Raw genomic sequence first — 16560 nt, 5'->3', positions numbered from 1 at the left:
CCCTCCGGGACAGGAAATACGTAAGCACAGCACTTTAAAGGGCGGACCTCCAGGCCTCCCTCTTCAGTTTTTAGTGTTTCCTCCGGGGGGGGGGGGGGGCAGGGGCGGGTAGAGTCCAAAGGAACCGGTTTTGGAGACCCTAGGCTCAAGGGGGTACTGGTGGCTCTTGTGTGTGTTGCTACCTCCTCTTGCCCAGCGCGATCCCTCCATGCTTTAGAGGAGTGGGGTTGCGCTCCTGATGTCCTTCTAGGCCTCAGAGGAGGACGACCACCGGTGATGTGATCTGCTGCCCTGGCCCAGAAAAAGGGGAGCTTCAGGCCTTTTTTTGCAGGACGCCCCCTCCCCCGGGTGGGTGGCATCCCTGGGCGGGGGGGGAGAGAAACTTGGCAGCCGGTGGGGCAGAGAGACCGCTGGGCAGCCACGATTTCCGAGCACTCCAGGCACCGGAAGTTCCAGTCGCAGTGATGTCATCAGCGAATGCCAGAGACTCATGGTTCCAGTCTCCATAGCGGTGCAGGGATCAGGTCGGGGGGCCGGTGCGGTGTTAAACACAGCAGAGGCTGTGGATTCACACCACAAGGGATGTGATGGATGGCGCTGGCCCCTCTCAGCAAGTGGACCCTGGTCCTTCAGGCATCGGCTCCTCTCAGGTAGGCTTGGGGACTTTAGATTCCCTCTTGCTGATCCCTGGGGGTGGTTTTTCTCTTTCCCCAGTCTCTGAGCGCAGGTGACGGTGGGGCACACTTCCTTTTTTACTCCCCCAGCACAATGGTGTTTGGATGAGGAGTGCGGGCTGATTATCTTCTGCAATGTGTTTCTTGCTTGTTGTAGGTTAAAACCCAGGACAAGACGCAGAGTGTGCAGTTTGTGCGGTGAAATTGGGTTCAGCTTGGGAAAAGCCTTTATGCTGCACATGTGTGGATAGCCCTATTAAGGATGAGTCATTTACAGCCTGCCATAAGGTCCTCACCTCCACTAACCACTTCCTGTCCGGACACTTTTACCCCCTTCCTGTCCAGGGCAATTTTCAGCTTTCAGCACTATCACACTTTGAATGACAATGGCGCGGTCATGCAACACTGTACCCATATAAATTTTTTACCATTTTTTTGAGACAGATAAAGCTTTATTTTGGTGGTATTTATCCACCGCTGGGATTTTTATTTTTTTTGCTATGTAAATGAAAAAGTCCACAAATTTTGAAAAAAAGTGTTTTTCTTATAAAATTTTGCAAATAAATAATCTTTCATCATAAATCTTGACCGAAATGTATTCCGTTATCTTTTTAGTAAAAAAAAAGCCAAATTAGTTCATAACCAAAAATTATAATTTTCAAACTTTTTTTTTACATTTTTATTTTATTTTTTTATATTATTTACGTTTTTTTTTTTTTACATACTGTCACCCTAGCAGTAGAGTGTCACCATGGTGACACTGTACAACTTGTGGGGGGGTGATGATTTTTTTTTAATTTTTTTTTTTTACACTGATTGCTTTTACACCTATAAAAGGGAGGTAAAAGCAATCATTTCTCTTTCTCTCTGTCTGCATTCTTGCAGCCATTGAGAACTACTGAGTGAGCTGTGATTGGTCACAGCTTGTCACATGGTACAAGGCTGTTGTGAATAGCCTTGTACCATGTGACCTCTGTGATTATTCACAGATTTCACACGTAGTAAGCAATGATGTCACAAGTGACATCTTGCTTACTACTTTGCATGTGATCACTGATTGGCCAATCAGCGATCACATGATCGAGACCTCGTACAGAGGTCCTGTCCGACGATTGGTGTTTCACTGTGTCCGGAGGGAGCGCGCACAGCTAGAAATGGCGGGTGCTGTTTATGAACGGCAACCCGCCCCTGGAGTGCCACCGTCCTGCCGTTCATAAACAGCAGGCGGACGGCAAGTGGTTAAGGATGACATGACATCTACATCTCAGTCATTTAAATCCCTGCTGGATAGAATGGAGACACCACTAGGGTCTTGGACCCAAGTCGACTGGTACGGCGGTATCAGAAGCATTAAGAGCGGAGGAGGACCCGGAAGAGGATCCTAGGTCCCTTGCTTCATCACGTGCAGGTTCAGGCTCAGAGGAGGAGGACGGTGAAGTTTGCTCCTCCAGAGGTTCCAGGTGGCTGTCTAAACATGACCTGTATCGGGGTCCCATGTATCAGTGCAGCCCCAACAGTGGATCTGTTAGTGCAGCCCATCAGTACACAGCCCATCAGTGCATCTGGCAGTGCCGCATCAGTGGATCTGTCAGTGCATCCCCAACAGTGGATCTGTCAGTGCATCCCCAACAGTGGATCTGTCAGTGCATCCCCAACAGTGGATCTGTCAGTGCATCCCCAACAGTGGATCTGTCAGTGCATCCCCAACAGTGGATCTGTCAGTGCATCCCCAACAGTGGATCTGTCAGTGCATCCCCAACAGTGGATCTGTCAGTGCATCCCCAACAGTATACTTGTCAGTGTACCTGTCAGTGCATTCATCAGTGCAGCCCATCGGTGTATCTGTCACCACAGCCACCAGTGCACCCTAATCAGTGTACTTCTCAAAGAGTTGACACAACTTCCACCCATCAGCAGTGTACCAATCACAGACATCTATCAGCAGTTTATTCCTTATACAGCCACAATCACCAGAGCCGCAATGTCCAAAAAATATTTTACTAGTGAGGAGGCGCTCAAAATCCTGAGCATGTCGGATGAGAGCAGCGTGGAGCTCTCACCATCTGATTCCGATTCGGAATACGAGTCAGTAGAAAGTAGTGGTCAGTGACCGAATCGGTGGAGGAAGCAGTCCCTCCTAAAAGGATACGGAGCTCTGAAGAGCAGGCAACAACGAGCAGCGCCATAGACCCCAGTGGTCAATCAGCAGACGCCAATGGCGCTAGACCCCAGGATGAAAGGCCCAGTACCAGCAGTGGAGTATCCCACCAGTCCCCAAGAGTTAGGGCCCAAACATATCTTCCTGATGCCCTGGCAAACCCTTTATGGCTGCCTTCCAGTTCAGGATCATCTTCAATACCACCTTTCACCGCACAATTTTTTTTTATTTGTTTTTTCCTGCCGATTTACTGCAATACATTGTGGACCAGACAAACCTTTTTGCTCAGTATATTGATAACAATCCCAGTACATCCTATGCCCATCCTTTTCTATGGAGACGTCTCACAGTGGAGGAATTAAGATAGTTTTTGGGCCTTCCGATTAACATGGGGCTTACAAAAAAAACTGAATTGCAAGCCTACTGGTCCACTAACCCCATCCATCTATTCTGCTGTAATGTCCCGGTCACGCTATGATCTGATAATGTGGTTCCTGCATTTCGATGACAACTCACAGTGCCCACCCAGAGATCATCCCAACTATGACAAGCTATACAAAATCCATCCTTTAATAAATTATTTTGCTAAGAGATTTGTAGAACTTTATGTCCCTGAGCAACAAATTTGTGAGGATGAATCCCTTGTCCACTTCACTGGCCGGCTGGGATTCAAGCAGAACCACCCAAAAAAATAGAAAGGGCTTCCCGCAAAGGTTAGTAACCAAGAGGCTACAAAGCGGGGAATCCACAAGTCTGAGAAACGAGGAAGTGTTGGCCATGAAGTGGAGGGATAAGAGAGAAGTTTACGTCCTGTCCACTATCCACAATGACACCTCGGTGGAAATTCACAGAAGACGCGGTCTCATCCAAAAACCTGAATGTATCCACGATTATAATCGGTTCATGGGGGTGGGTGGATTTAAATCACAAGATACTACAGCGCTATTTGTCAACAAGAACATCCCTCTTCTGGTACAAAAAAGTTGCAATTTATTTTTTCCATTTGGCCATTTACAATGCATTTGTCATCTAACAAAAGTCAACAGAAAGACCCACCTTCTTTCTCAAATATATAGAAGAAATTATCACTGCCCTAATCTACCAGCAAGGATATCCCCCCCCAGAAAACATTCGCTCTGATTGTGTGAGCAGACTTCACGAGCGTCATTTTCCAGAAAACATCACACCCACAGAATCGGCAAGAAGATGTAAAAAAAAATGTCGGGTATGCAGCAGAAGAGGAGTTAGGAAAGACACCCGTGTTCATTGCCCCCAATGTCTCTCCCAACCAGACCTATGGCCTGTTTTCCGACGATGCCTCTGCCTGCCGTCTGGATTGTTTCTAAACCGCTTTTCTGCTTTCCACCTGAACTGACCCTGGCCTGTTTACTGACAATGCTTTTGACTGCCATCTGGATTGTTTCTAAACCACGTTTCTGCCTTCCACCTGCACTGACCTCGGCCTGTTAATCGACCATGTTTTTTGCCTGCCGCTTGAACTGATCTTTTGCCCTGCTACTGTAGTAGTGGGATACAAGATAACACAGTGGTCTCACATATGTGAGGGGCTTCAGAGTAGAGAAAAACAGTTTTTGGTTTTCACCGGGTTCTGTAATTCCCGGATCAGGGTCTGTTAGTCCAGAAGCTATGGGACGAAGCCTCTACCCCTGTGGCCAGGTCTTACCTGACCAAGGCCCTAAAGCCTGATGTTCCTACCTGCTGCCTGGACAAATACTGTGCTGACCATATCTCTGCCTGCTGCCTCTAATGACCTAGGACTTTTTATGGACCATGTTCTTGCCTGCTACCTGAACCAGTACTTTGGCTGTGCTGACCATATCGCTGCCTGTAATGCACCCAGGACTTGTTTTGGACTATGTTCCTGCCTGCTGCCTGAACTATTCGTTTGGCTATTGCTGACCACATCTCTGCCTGCTTCCTGAACCACTGCTCCCCTCTACAAACAACTTCTATACTACAACCACAGGTAATCTTCTGTTTACCCTTTATTTAGTTAGGCTGTGAAAAAGTCTCATGCATGTGGTATCACCATACTCATGCTGTGTTTTTAGAAATATCTTATAAATTAACAACTTTGTGTAAAAAAAAATGTTTTCACTTTCTTTCTACATTTTTCAAAAACGTGTGGATAATGCCATTGTCCTGGTGCTCCAGGGCCTTCAGAAATGTGATAGGTAGTCAGGAAATTAGATGTGTAATTTATGCCCCTAGAACACCTGATGGTGCTACTTGGATGTTGGGCCTCTGAATGTGGCCAGGCTGTGTAAAAGTTCAACACATGTGGTATCGTCATACTCAGAACAAGTAGCAGAATGTATTTTGGGGTGTAATTCTTGGTATGTACATGCTATATGTTTGAAATATCTTATAATTTGACAATTTTGTGTAAAAAAAAAAAAAAATGTTTTCATTTCCTTTCCACATTTTTCAAAAACTTGTGGAAATAAAATGACACTTTCAAAAGACTCATTATGCCTCATAGAATATACGTTGGGTGTTTGCTTTCCAAAATGGGGTCATTTTGTGGGTAATTCCATTGTCCTGGTGCTCCAGGGCCTTCAAAAATGTGATAGGTAATCAGGAAATTAAAAAATGTAATTTATGCCTCTAGAACGCCTGATGGTGCTACTTGGATCTTGGGCTTCTGTATGTGGCCAGGCTGTGAAAAAGTCTCACATATGTGGTATCGCCATACTCAGGAAGAGTAGCAGAATGTGTTTTGGGGTGTAATTGCAAGTATGCATATGCCGTGTGTGAGCAATAACTTGTTAATATGACAATTTTGTGTTAAAAAAACAATAATAATAATTTCTTCATTTTCCCAAGAATTGATGGAAAAAATTACAACAAAATTCACCATACCTCTTACTAAATAGCTTGGACTGTCTACTTTACAAAAATTTGGTCATTTGGATTCATATGAATGTTCTCAGAAAATTCAAATGTCATTCAAAACATTTTGTTTGCTATTAACATTTCACTTTAGAAAGAATGGACTTTACAGAACGAAAACCACATACACTGTTAGAAATTTGTTTGTTCAAGAAAAATTTTCCATCCTGCTCCTTCAAATTTTCTTGTCACTGCAGTCGAAAAGGAATGTCAATTTGACCCCCAGTAATTATTAGAAGAACAAACATCAGAAAATTATTTTCCTAAGAATTTTTGTTTGAAATTTTACCCATATATGGCCAGCTTTCCACAGGTCTGGTCCCAGTAACTCTATATGTACTAGGTATCTCAATAAGAGATACTGGCTTGACCAGAAAGCAGAGTTCTGTGCAAACTGGAACACCGATGGATAGTTATTGCCGACTGCAGGACTGTTGCAGGGAAAACACCAGTATACTTAATAAACTGGGAAAACCTGAGCCCCCTGGATAACTGGATGCACTTCCAGAATTTCCAATAGCTGAACTACCAGCAGCAGTTGATAGTAGAAAATGTTCCAATTTAAGAAAAACTATACTGTAGTAGTAGAAAGGAAAGAGACATCCATTCTCCTGAGGATACTATACATAAATGGACAGGTGTGAGGTGGTAGGGGTAATAGGCTTCAGGAGACTGGCCTTCAGTTTTCTATATATCTAGTTTTTTATTTCTCCTGTAAGCAGCAGTATAACCCCAGGATGCTTCATTATCATCAAGCTGTTTCCCTCAATGAATGACAAAGAAGATTTCTAATACATATGCCCTTTCTGAGGGATATTTTTTTTAAATTACTTACTGTAATTTTTCAGCTTCAGCCTGAAGTGCCTGAATCATCTGTTCCTTTGCTTGAAGTTCCTTTTTCACCTCACTAAGCTCAAGTGCTGCAGCCCTGTAATGCCTCCTGTTATGTGCAGCTTCAGCCTTGGTGCTAGCAACCTGCAAAAATAATATATCAAAACATTTCAATAGAAAATATTGTATCCTAAAATCAATAACGCTGTCCCATTTTAGGATTTCAAAATTTCAGCTGCTGAAGGGATAACTAATTAAAAATGAAATTACTTATCTACCTTTGACCTTGTACCAAGGTTTTCACAGTGAAACTTCAGATTGCAACTGCTGGTAAAATATGGCACCATAAAATAGTTCTATGAGCACCAACATGTAACGGAGCTCCCCTGGCTTGATTCCAAACCATCAATCACAACTAAAACTTCAGGAATATTGGATCATTTGCAAGGGCATATTGTTAACTGGTAAATAATGAAATAATGGTTTAAACCTATTAAGAAACAGTGATACCCTCCAGAGGTCAATTTATGCAAAATAAATATTTGTACAGCATCCAAATTCTAGAAAGTAGGTTTTAATTTAAACCGGTATTTTGAGAACAAACACAAAAATAAGCAAATTTTGCATTTAGCTTGTGAAGGCCTAAATTAGACCACCATTCTGCCAAAGCCAAACTCCCAATAAATAGCAAAACAAAAGTCTACTCCCTACACTCCAAGGGTTAAATGCTCATTATGCCGAATGATGCTTGAATAAGGAGAATTGCCTTACTCAGCACTACAGAAGGGTCCCTCCAGAGGTGTGATGGGTTCCCTACAGCCTTCTCTCTAACCTGCAATTGCACACTCACCCACCCCCCCCCCCCCCCCCCATTATGTACAATAGAGGGTTGATAACCCTGCATTGTACAGGGTACAGGGTTAAAATCCCTCCATTATATGTAATGACACCAAGAGACCACCCCAAACTGGAGCTTTTGGGAAAAACGATGATGGAGCCAATGGGAGTAGGGGACAAGGGTAAGTAATCCTGCCTGTTCCTTTATTGCCTACACAAAACAATAATTTAACTCTTGTAAACAATTGTAATTCTACAATGCAAAAGAAACAGGCCAGATCTTTTTTTTCACTTCCACATTTAGAAGCTTATAAGCCGATAACTATTGGATGAAAGCTGTCCATAACCTGCATTAAAAGAATGAATAAACTTAAGCGACAAGGTTACAAACTCTGTTGTTAAAGTATAGGCCGTTACCTCAAATTCAATACCCCTGAACTATTACCTGCTGATAGATTGCAAGAACTACATGAAATAATAATTCAACATTAAAAATAATGGTGGAAAGCAACAAGAAGGGAAGATGTGTAAATGGGTATGATAGCATAAAACATATTTATAAAAAAAAATAATTGCAGAGGTTGTTCTATTGTATACAAAGTGGACAGGGATATGGGAAGCCCTTACTATGAACTTGTTCAATAAACGGTGCACAGATGGAACAACATGCTAAGTGCAAACCCCATAGCAATCAACAAGAATTCATCTTATGGTGGCCATACATGCTTCAATAAAACAGACGTGTGATCAATAACTTATGGTTGTAGATTACGATTTTAAAGCATGACTCCAGGTTTGATTGAACTTTCTTTGGATAGTTTGTGTGGACTAAGTTGATCCACATGAACCATTTCACTATCAGGCACGCTCAGTGCTCTGTTTGGGCAGCAGGACAGAGATTTCCTTTCCCAGAACAAAATCAAAATCAGGCTGGGTGCTGCTCAGCCTTTCAGAGGAAGCTTTCTATTTTCTGCATGAATACAAGGCTTCCTCCGACTGGCCAATGTAGAGACCGTGACATCATCTTCCCTCCCCTGCACCTTAGTCAGAGGAAGCCTTGTATTCATTCAGAGAATACAAAGCTTCCTCTGAATGACTGAGCAGCACTAAGCCAGACTCGATTTTGTTTTGGGAAAGGGACTTCAGAACACAGATGCTGCAAGAACAAATCAGCGCTGGGAGGGGAGCACACGTGTAAAAATCTAAATATGGTTAGTGACAAAATGCGGATAAAGCAGAAAAAATAAAAGTATATAGAAAAATACAATGATAACGAGATCAAAAATTAATAGCGATAAGGTGAAAAAACATAAAGGCAATAAAGCAAAACAAGTCCATAGTCCAGGGGTCCTAGGTAGAGGATGATAGGCGAAGGCAGTTCCACATAGAGCGAAGCAGTACTCTGCAGAAGATAAATCGGACAGAAGGGGGCACCAATCTCAGTGTAGAGGGCTAATCATTTATTGGTAACAAACGGTGTAAAAATTACTCACAAACACGAGAAGTAATGAGGCATGGTAAAAGAATTCCTTTGGTAAGCCATCAGTCTGCCAGCGATGTGTAAATTGGTCCTGGTCATACAGGATGAGCCGCCAGCAGTGCAGAAGTTTTGAAAATGGCGCCAAAACCAGCGTGGACCGCAAGGAAGTCAGGACCCCGGCGGGCAACCAATGGCAATGCAGGAACAGGGTCGGTAAAGCGTTTCGAAGCACTTGCTTTTTCTTCAGACCCTCTGAAGAAGCAAGTGCTTCGAAACGCGTCACCTGACCTTAAGTTAGGAAAAAGTCCACACAAACTATTTGAAGTTCAACCAAACCTGGAGTTAGCCTTCAGGATATTATCGTAACCTGAAGTCCTAAGTTATTGATTGCATTTGTGTTTCCACAATACAGTCTCTTAATCTGATGGATTGAAATATGATCATATTCATGAACAAGGTATCTCGCTGCAAAATGATTTAAATATTTTAACCCTGACAGACTCAGTTTGATCGAATCTAATATAAAACAGAGCTAAAAAAAATTGATTGAAAGGGAAGTTATGACTATTTGTTTGCAGATTCAATCATTTTGATAAAATCAATTATCCCAGATCGATCAGGTTAGAAAAAAAAAAAATTAAGCAAGTGTATTTGTGCTCAGTTCTTTATACTGCTAACTGAACAAACCTGATAAGAGTTGAAAAAATAAAATTAGTATGGTAACCCAAAACTTTTTTTTTTTTTGTTTTGGACAGAGAAGAGAAGGTACCATTGGGGTTTGTGCAGCATTGGGGAAATCTCCTGTCATGAACACAGAACAGGAAGAGTAAATAGAGTAAATCTCTGCAAAATAATGGGGAATTCGTAGGTCAGTAATTCTTAACCAGGGTTCCATGGAACCCTGGGGGTTCTTGAGATGTGGCTAAATAGTGCATGGTGACTGCATAGTTCTGGGGACAACACCACCTGGCAATCAGCAGCATGACACCAAAGATCTTTTTAGCTATAAGGGGGGCTTTCCTCCACTGGCCACCAATGTAAGGGGCATTTTCCCACTGACCCCTGATGATTTAGTTTTACCAGGTGTTCCCAGAGACCTAAAAATTATTTTGAGGGTTCTGCTGAGGTAAAAATGTTGAGAAAGGCTGTGCCATTGGAAAATTTACCCTGAATTCCTGTTTTGGGTCAACTGCAACATTTTTGGAATTCCCATAAATTTCTGTTTATATGGTAGCAAGCAACAGGACAAACAGAGAGGTTGAATCTCCCCAATTTGTTACAAACAGCAATAATCCTCCCCTCCCCTAGGCTATCCTAACAAAAAAAACAAAAAAAATTGACTATGCATACACTTTAAAGCAGAACTTCACTCTCTCAATCATACTTATGCTGCCAGCATTAGTAAATAGAAGAGAAAATTACCATATTTACTTGTTTTAAACTTTTTTTTTATTTCTTCAGTTACTTCCTGGTTTCCAGGCTCAGGAAACGTATTTCATACATCCCATGAGTCTTCAGGAGAGGTTTTCTCAGCTAAGCACACCCTTCTGTCTGCATGGCTAAGCTAAGGACAGATGGATTCCAGGAAGTAAATGCCAGGGCACATCGATCATCTGCCCTTGCTCAAGATGGTCACAGCTAGTTTTTTTTTAAAGCTATGTATCAGCAAAATAAAGCATGGGGACATGAATGAAATGGCGTTTTTGGTGTGGTGCTCAGATGCAGCGTAGTTCTGCTTTAAGGATTTCTTGTTTGAATCCGTTTATCTATGCCTTAACAATAGGTGCTTGGTTGCAATCCTTGCCAAATGAAAAATCATATTGGTGTATTTTCTTTCCATTTCAGCTCTGAATAGCTAGTCACAAAAAGTAACTTCTTAATCTAATTTTCAGAATATCAGAGTTTGTATGTTATACATAGTATATTTCTCAGTGAGGATTTAATGACTGTCCGTGTATTACCTGTTCAGCAAGATTGTTGACTTTTGCTCTCTCTTTCTCCAAGGCATCCTGTAGACTCCGCACCATTTCTTTCATTTGCCGATCTTCTTCTTCTTTACGTTTAAGAACTGCCTGTACCTGTTAAAGACACCAAAGTACTGAAAGGTTAAGGTCACCTTTTCAGACAGAATTTCATTTTTTATAATAAACAGAAGCCTTTTCGAATGTCCTTTCTACTTAAGCTATTCCAATGTGCTTATCTCTCACTTATGTAGCCCATGGCAGCGTTGAATCTTCACCTCTCTGTTCAAAATTTTTAAAAATGCATTCTTAGACCATCAATTCCTGTCTCATCATGTAATCATCTAGGAAACCTCATATCCCCTCATGCACTGCCTGACTGCATCACAGAATAGGGAGTGTTTTACCATTCTGGACCACGTCTATCTCATTACTACACCAGCTCTTTTTTTATTTCTACCCACTTTCCTACTTCTTCCTTTAGGGTCTGTTCACACCACATGCAATGCAGAGCATTTTTCTGCATTGAAAAAGCATGGAAAGTCAGTTTTATGGGTTCCAATGGCATAGTTCACAGCAGCGCAGTGCTTTACAGTTTTAGAAAACAAAAGTACAACATGCTGCTTTTTCCTGCACAGAACTCTACTGGAACACAGTAAAAGCACCAAAAAAAGCACCAGACCCCAGTACAGTGGGAAAAAAAAAAAAAAAAAAACAGGAAAGGGAAGAAATCTGTATTTTAACATCTCCCATGATCCTCTTCTGGTCATGGAGAGAAAGCTGTATCTGGACAGTGAGAGGCTCATATTGATGGTCCAGAGTCATCCTGAACTACAGTCAGGTCCATAAATATTGGGACATCGACACAATTCTAAAATTTTTGGCTCTATACACCACCACAATGGATTTGAAATGAAAAGAACAAGATGTGCTTTAACTGCAGACTGTCAGCTTTAATTTGAGGGTATTTACATCCAAATCAGGTGAACGGTGTAGGAATTACAACAGTTTGCATATGTGCCTCCCACTTGTTAAGGGACCAAAAGTAATGGGACAGAATAATAATCATAATACAAACTTTCACTTTTTAATACTTGGTTGCAAATCCTTTGCAGTCAATTACAGCCTGAAGTCTGGAACGCATAGACATCACCAGACGCTGGGTTTCATCCCTGGTGATGCTCAGCCAGGCCTCTACTGCAACTGTCTTCAGTTCCTGCTTGTTCTTGGGGCATTTTCCCTTCAGTTTTGTCTTTTTTTTTTTTTTTTTTAATTTAAATATTTATTCATTTTCAAATATAGCAATATAAATATTTCCAACACAAGAAGTAATAAAATACAACATAGCAAATTTCTTCTAAAAACACTTATTGCATATCATTTTCTCCCCTTAACCCCCTTCCCTCAACCCCCCCTCCCTCCCACCTCTTTTTAATAAACCCCTGACATCTGTCCGATTCCCATCTCCTATCCTTTATTCTTATTCAAGAAGTAACTTCTTTCTTCTTTGCTCCAAATTCCTCCCATTTCTTCCATTTTGTATAATAAACCTCCATCTTGTCTTCCTGTATATAGTATAGTTTCTCCAGTCTAACAATCTGGTCCACTCTGTTTATCCAGTCATCTACCTTCGGTGCCTCAACTTTACGCTAAAACCTAGGTATCAATCCTTTAGCTGCATTTAAGTAGCACTCTATGCCCATATCTTTAAATTTATTCATTGATATTTCTGTGATATGAAAAAGGCATATTTCAGGGTCCAAACCAATCTCAATTCCAGTGATATTCCTAATTTGATTTATAACCTTTCTCCAGTAAACTTGTATTTTTGGGCACCCCCACCATATGTGATACGTTGTGCCCCCCTCTCCACATTCTTGCCAACACCCAGGTTGTTTCTCACCACTCATTTTGTGCTCTGCCATCGGAGTGATATACCACCTACTTAGACATATATAGTTCAATTCCACCTCCCGCATGCTAACATTTCCATGTACCATTCTATATATTTTTCTTCGTGTATGTTCCTCCCACTCCACCCCCAAATCCCTTTCCCATTTTTCTATATATCTTAATTTTACCTTACTATCTAAATCAGTGAGATTTTTGTATGTTTTAGCAGTGCTGTGTTTCCCATCACCTCGAACTTCAAAAAATTTCTCAAATAAATTCCAATCTTTTCTAATTCTAAGGGGCTTCGTCAGTTTCCCCACAAATTGTTTCAATTGATTATATCTCCATATATCTATCTTAGTGAAAATCCCTCCCTCTTCCCTTTTCAAATCCTCTAGTGTTCTTAAGTTTACCCCCTCCATTACGTCTCTCAACTGAGCATCTTCCTTCTTAATCCATTTACCCGTAATTTCCTCTTTACCTGGGGGGAAAAACTCGGAATTTCTTAATGGCATTAACAGTGAGTTACAATCCCAATTCCTCTGTTTGTGCAATCTATCCCATTCTTTCAAAACAATCCTAGTGTATGGACTTGTGCTCTCAGCTAGTTCTCTAAACTGTGTTGACACCCAAACAATCCCACTCAAATCTTTTCCACTAAGTGTATTTTCTATTGTGACCCAATTTTTACTCTTTGTATTGTGTTTCCAATCAAAAATTCTTGCTAGGGTGACTGCTCTATAATATCTTTTGAGATCCGGCATTCCCACCCCACCCTTTTCTTTATTTCTACTTAGCACTTCATGTGATACTCTAGGTTTTTTATTTTTCCATATATATCTTGTTACCATTTGCTTAATTGTTCTAAAGTATGTCCCTGGGAGTTTAATGGGAATCATATGGAGTTTATACAAGACCTTAGGGAGAATTACCATTTTTATTAAGTTAATACGACCTAACCACGAAGGATTTCCTCCTCCGATTCTCTTCAATTCCTCCCTAATCTCGTTTAACAATGGTATATAATTTGCTTTATAAAGATTTTTCTGTGAAGAAGTAAGTTTCACTCCCAAATATTTTATTTCTCTATCTTTCCATATAAAGGGGAACTCTCTCTGTATCATTTCCTTTTCGCTCTTTGGAAGATTTATATTTAATATCTCTGTTTTACTCGGGTTAATTTTTAGGTTTGACAATTCTCCATATTCCTTCAATGTATTCATTAGGTTGGGAAGCGTTATCCTGGGGTTTCCAATATAGAACAATAAGTCATCCGCGAATGCGGCAACTTTATGCTCTATCTTTCCTACGTTAATTCCCTTTATATCTATATTTTTCCTGATTGTTAATAGCAAGGGTTCCAAAGATAAAACAAACAACAATGGGGATAGTGGGCAACCCTGTCTAGTTCCGTTTGACATTAAAAAAGACTCTGATCTCTCTCCATTTACCATTATCATCGCGGAAGGTCCTTCATACAGTCTTCCAATCCATCTCCTCATCCTATTACCCAGTCCCAAAGCCTCTAGCGTATCCATCATGAAGCTCCAATTAACCCTGTCGAACGCCTTCTCCGCGTCTATTGAGAGCAACAGTACTGGATTTTTTCCCGTTCGACTTTTCTGAATAAGCATCAGGGATCTCAAACCATTATCTCGGCCCTCCCTTCCTCTGACGAAGCCCACCTGGTCCCCATGTATCCAATCTGGCATCAGATCCCTCAACCTATTCGCTAAAACCTTTGCATACAACTTCGTATCTGTGTTCAGCAATGATATCGGTCTATAACTTGAGCACTGGGAGATATCTTTACCTTCCTTATGTATCAAAACCACCTGGGCCTGTAGGGATTCCTGTCTCATCTCCATCTCTCCTCCCAACGCATCCATATATCTCTTTAATTTAGGTAACAGTAAGTCACTATATTTTTTATAGTACCTCACAGTATACCCATCTGGGCCCGGGCTTTTCCCCGACATAAAGCTTTGTAATGCTGTTTTTAGTTCTTCCTGTGAGATTTCAGATTCTAAGGAGTTTAATAATTCTTCGCTTAATTTTGGTAATCCTGCGTTTCATAGATATTCTCTTCTTTTCTCCTCATTTACCTTTTTGATCTTATTTGTAGGGTCGTTGGGGGCAATATTATATAATTTACTATAGTAATCCTTAAAAACCTTTGCAATTTCTTTAGTTGAGTGGACTAATTCTCCCTTGGAATTTTTTATTTTATCTATATAGTTTCTATTTTTTTTTTTCCTCAAAGTTCTCATTAAATATTTTCCTGGTCTATCTCCCCATCTATATCTTTCTCCCGTGATTTTATAAAAAATTCTCGTTTTTTCTTCCTCCAATACTTTCTCTAATTCTTCCCTCTTTTTTATCATTTTTTCTTCTCTTTCATTATATTATTTTTATGTAGGAGTTCCAACTCAGCTATTTCCTTCAAAAGCTCACTAATCCTCTCTCTCCTTTCCCTTTTTTTCTTTGCCCCAATCGCAACTAGGATTCCTCTTATGTATACTTTATGCGCCTCCCACACTGTAGCCCTTGATACATCTCCCGTTTCATTTTCCTCAAAAAATCTCCCTATCTCCTCCCTAATTTTCCGTTCAGTATCTTGATCCATGAGAAGTGCCTCGTTCAGCCTCTGTCAGGGCAGGAGCCGAGGAACGGACAGGCAGGCCTAACAATGTAACGCACTGGCTGACGACAACCACCACCCACAGACCGAAGTCCCTCAGGGCGCGGAGTCTAAGTCCCAGGCTGCCCTTCACCAGGGCCCCTGATGGTGGGGATGGACTTGACGCAGCCAGGAACCAGGTCGCGGCCCCCGAGACACCTCAGCTGCAGTAATGGCCGCCGCCAATGGCGTATAGCTGGTGTAAAAGAGTAGTCAGACAAGCCGAGGTCAACAACAACAGGACAAAACAGTACAGGACAGCAGACGAGAATCACAGGTCACGAGCCGGGTTCAGCAACAGAGGGTCAGATCAAAGGAGAATACAAAGAATAGTCAAGTCACAAGCCGAATCAGAATACCAGGAGAGTCACGAGAGTCAGAACAGAGTAATAGCAACACAAAGACACAAGTGCAAAGAGCATGTGCGGGCCACAGGCTTATATGTCATCAGCCACACCCCTCTGGGGGATGGACCACAGAAACCTGAAGGCATAAAAGGATTCCCGTCATGCACAGCAGAATCCAAGATGGACGCCAGCACATGGAGTAACATAACCTCAGGGAAAAGGTAGGACCTTCACAGTACCTCCTCCTCAAGGGCCCCTCCCCCTCCGCGGCTCAACAAAAGGTTTCTGAGGAAAGCGGGTATGAAAAGCGCGGAGGAGGGCAGGAGCATGGACATCCGCGGAAGGAACCCAGGAACGCTCCTCGGGACCATAACCGCGCCAATGAACCAGGAACTGTAATCGACCGCGCACCAATCGAGAGTCCAGGATCCGGCTCACCTCATACTCCTCATGACCGTCAACCCGGACAGGACAGGGCCGAGGCAGAGAGGTAGTGAAGCGATTGCAGATCAGAGGTTTCAACAGGGAAACATGAAAGATATTGGAGATCCGCATCCCAGACGGAAGGGCAAGGGCATAGGCCACCGGATTCACTTTGCGGAGAATGCGGAAAGGACCGACAAAACGGGGAGCTAGTTTGGGTGTGGGCACCCGAAGATTGAGGTTGCGAGTAGACAACCACACCCGATCGCCGACCTGGTATGAAGGAGCGGGCAACCGTCTGCGATCAGCCTGGAACTTTTGGCGCTGAGCCGAGTCCCTCAAGGCCCTCTGGATCTGCCCCCA

The 16560-nt window shown here is 42.1% G+C and overlaps 1 protein-coding gene across 2 annotated transcripts in view; it reads right to left on the bottom strand.

The window, feature by feature from the left end:
• Positions 1 to 16560, bottom strand: part of GOLGA3 (golgin A3) — a 117144-nt gene that overhangs the window by 22647 nt on the left and 77937 nt on the right. For both annotated transcript variants that reach the window (XM_089653661.1, XM_089653662.1), the window contains exons 18-19: positions 10855 to 10971; positions 6581 to 6720 (exon numbers count right to left, since the gene is read on the bottom strand). In XM_089653661.1, the coding sequence (XP_089509787.1) occupies positions 6581 to 6720; positions 10855 to 10971 (257 nt within the window). The remainder of the gene's footprint in view (positions 1 to 6580; positions 6721 to 10854; positions 10972 to 16560) is intronic.

The sequence above is a fragment of the Staurois parvus genome, unplaced genomic scaffold (genome assembly GCF_062004578.1).
Source record: "Staurois parvus isolate SC_StPar_1 unplaced genomic scaffold, SC_StPar_1.0 ptg000719l, whole genome shotgun sequence".
Classification (NCBI taxonomy): domain Eukaryota; kingdom Metazoa; phylum Chordata; class Amphibia; order Anura; family Ranidae; genus Staurois; species Staurois parvus.
Note: the sequence above shows the minus strand (reverse complement) of the source record. Positions and strands in the feature narration are given on the sequence as shown.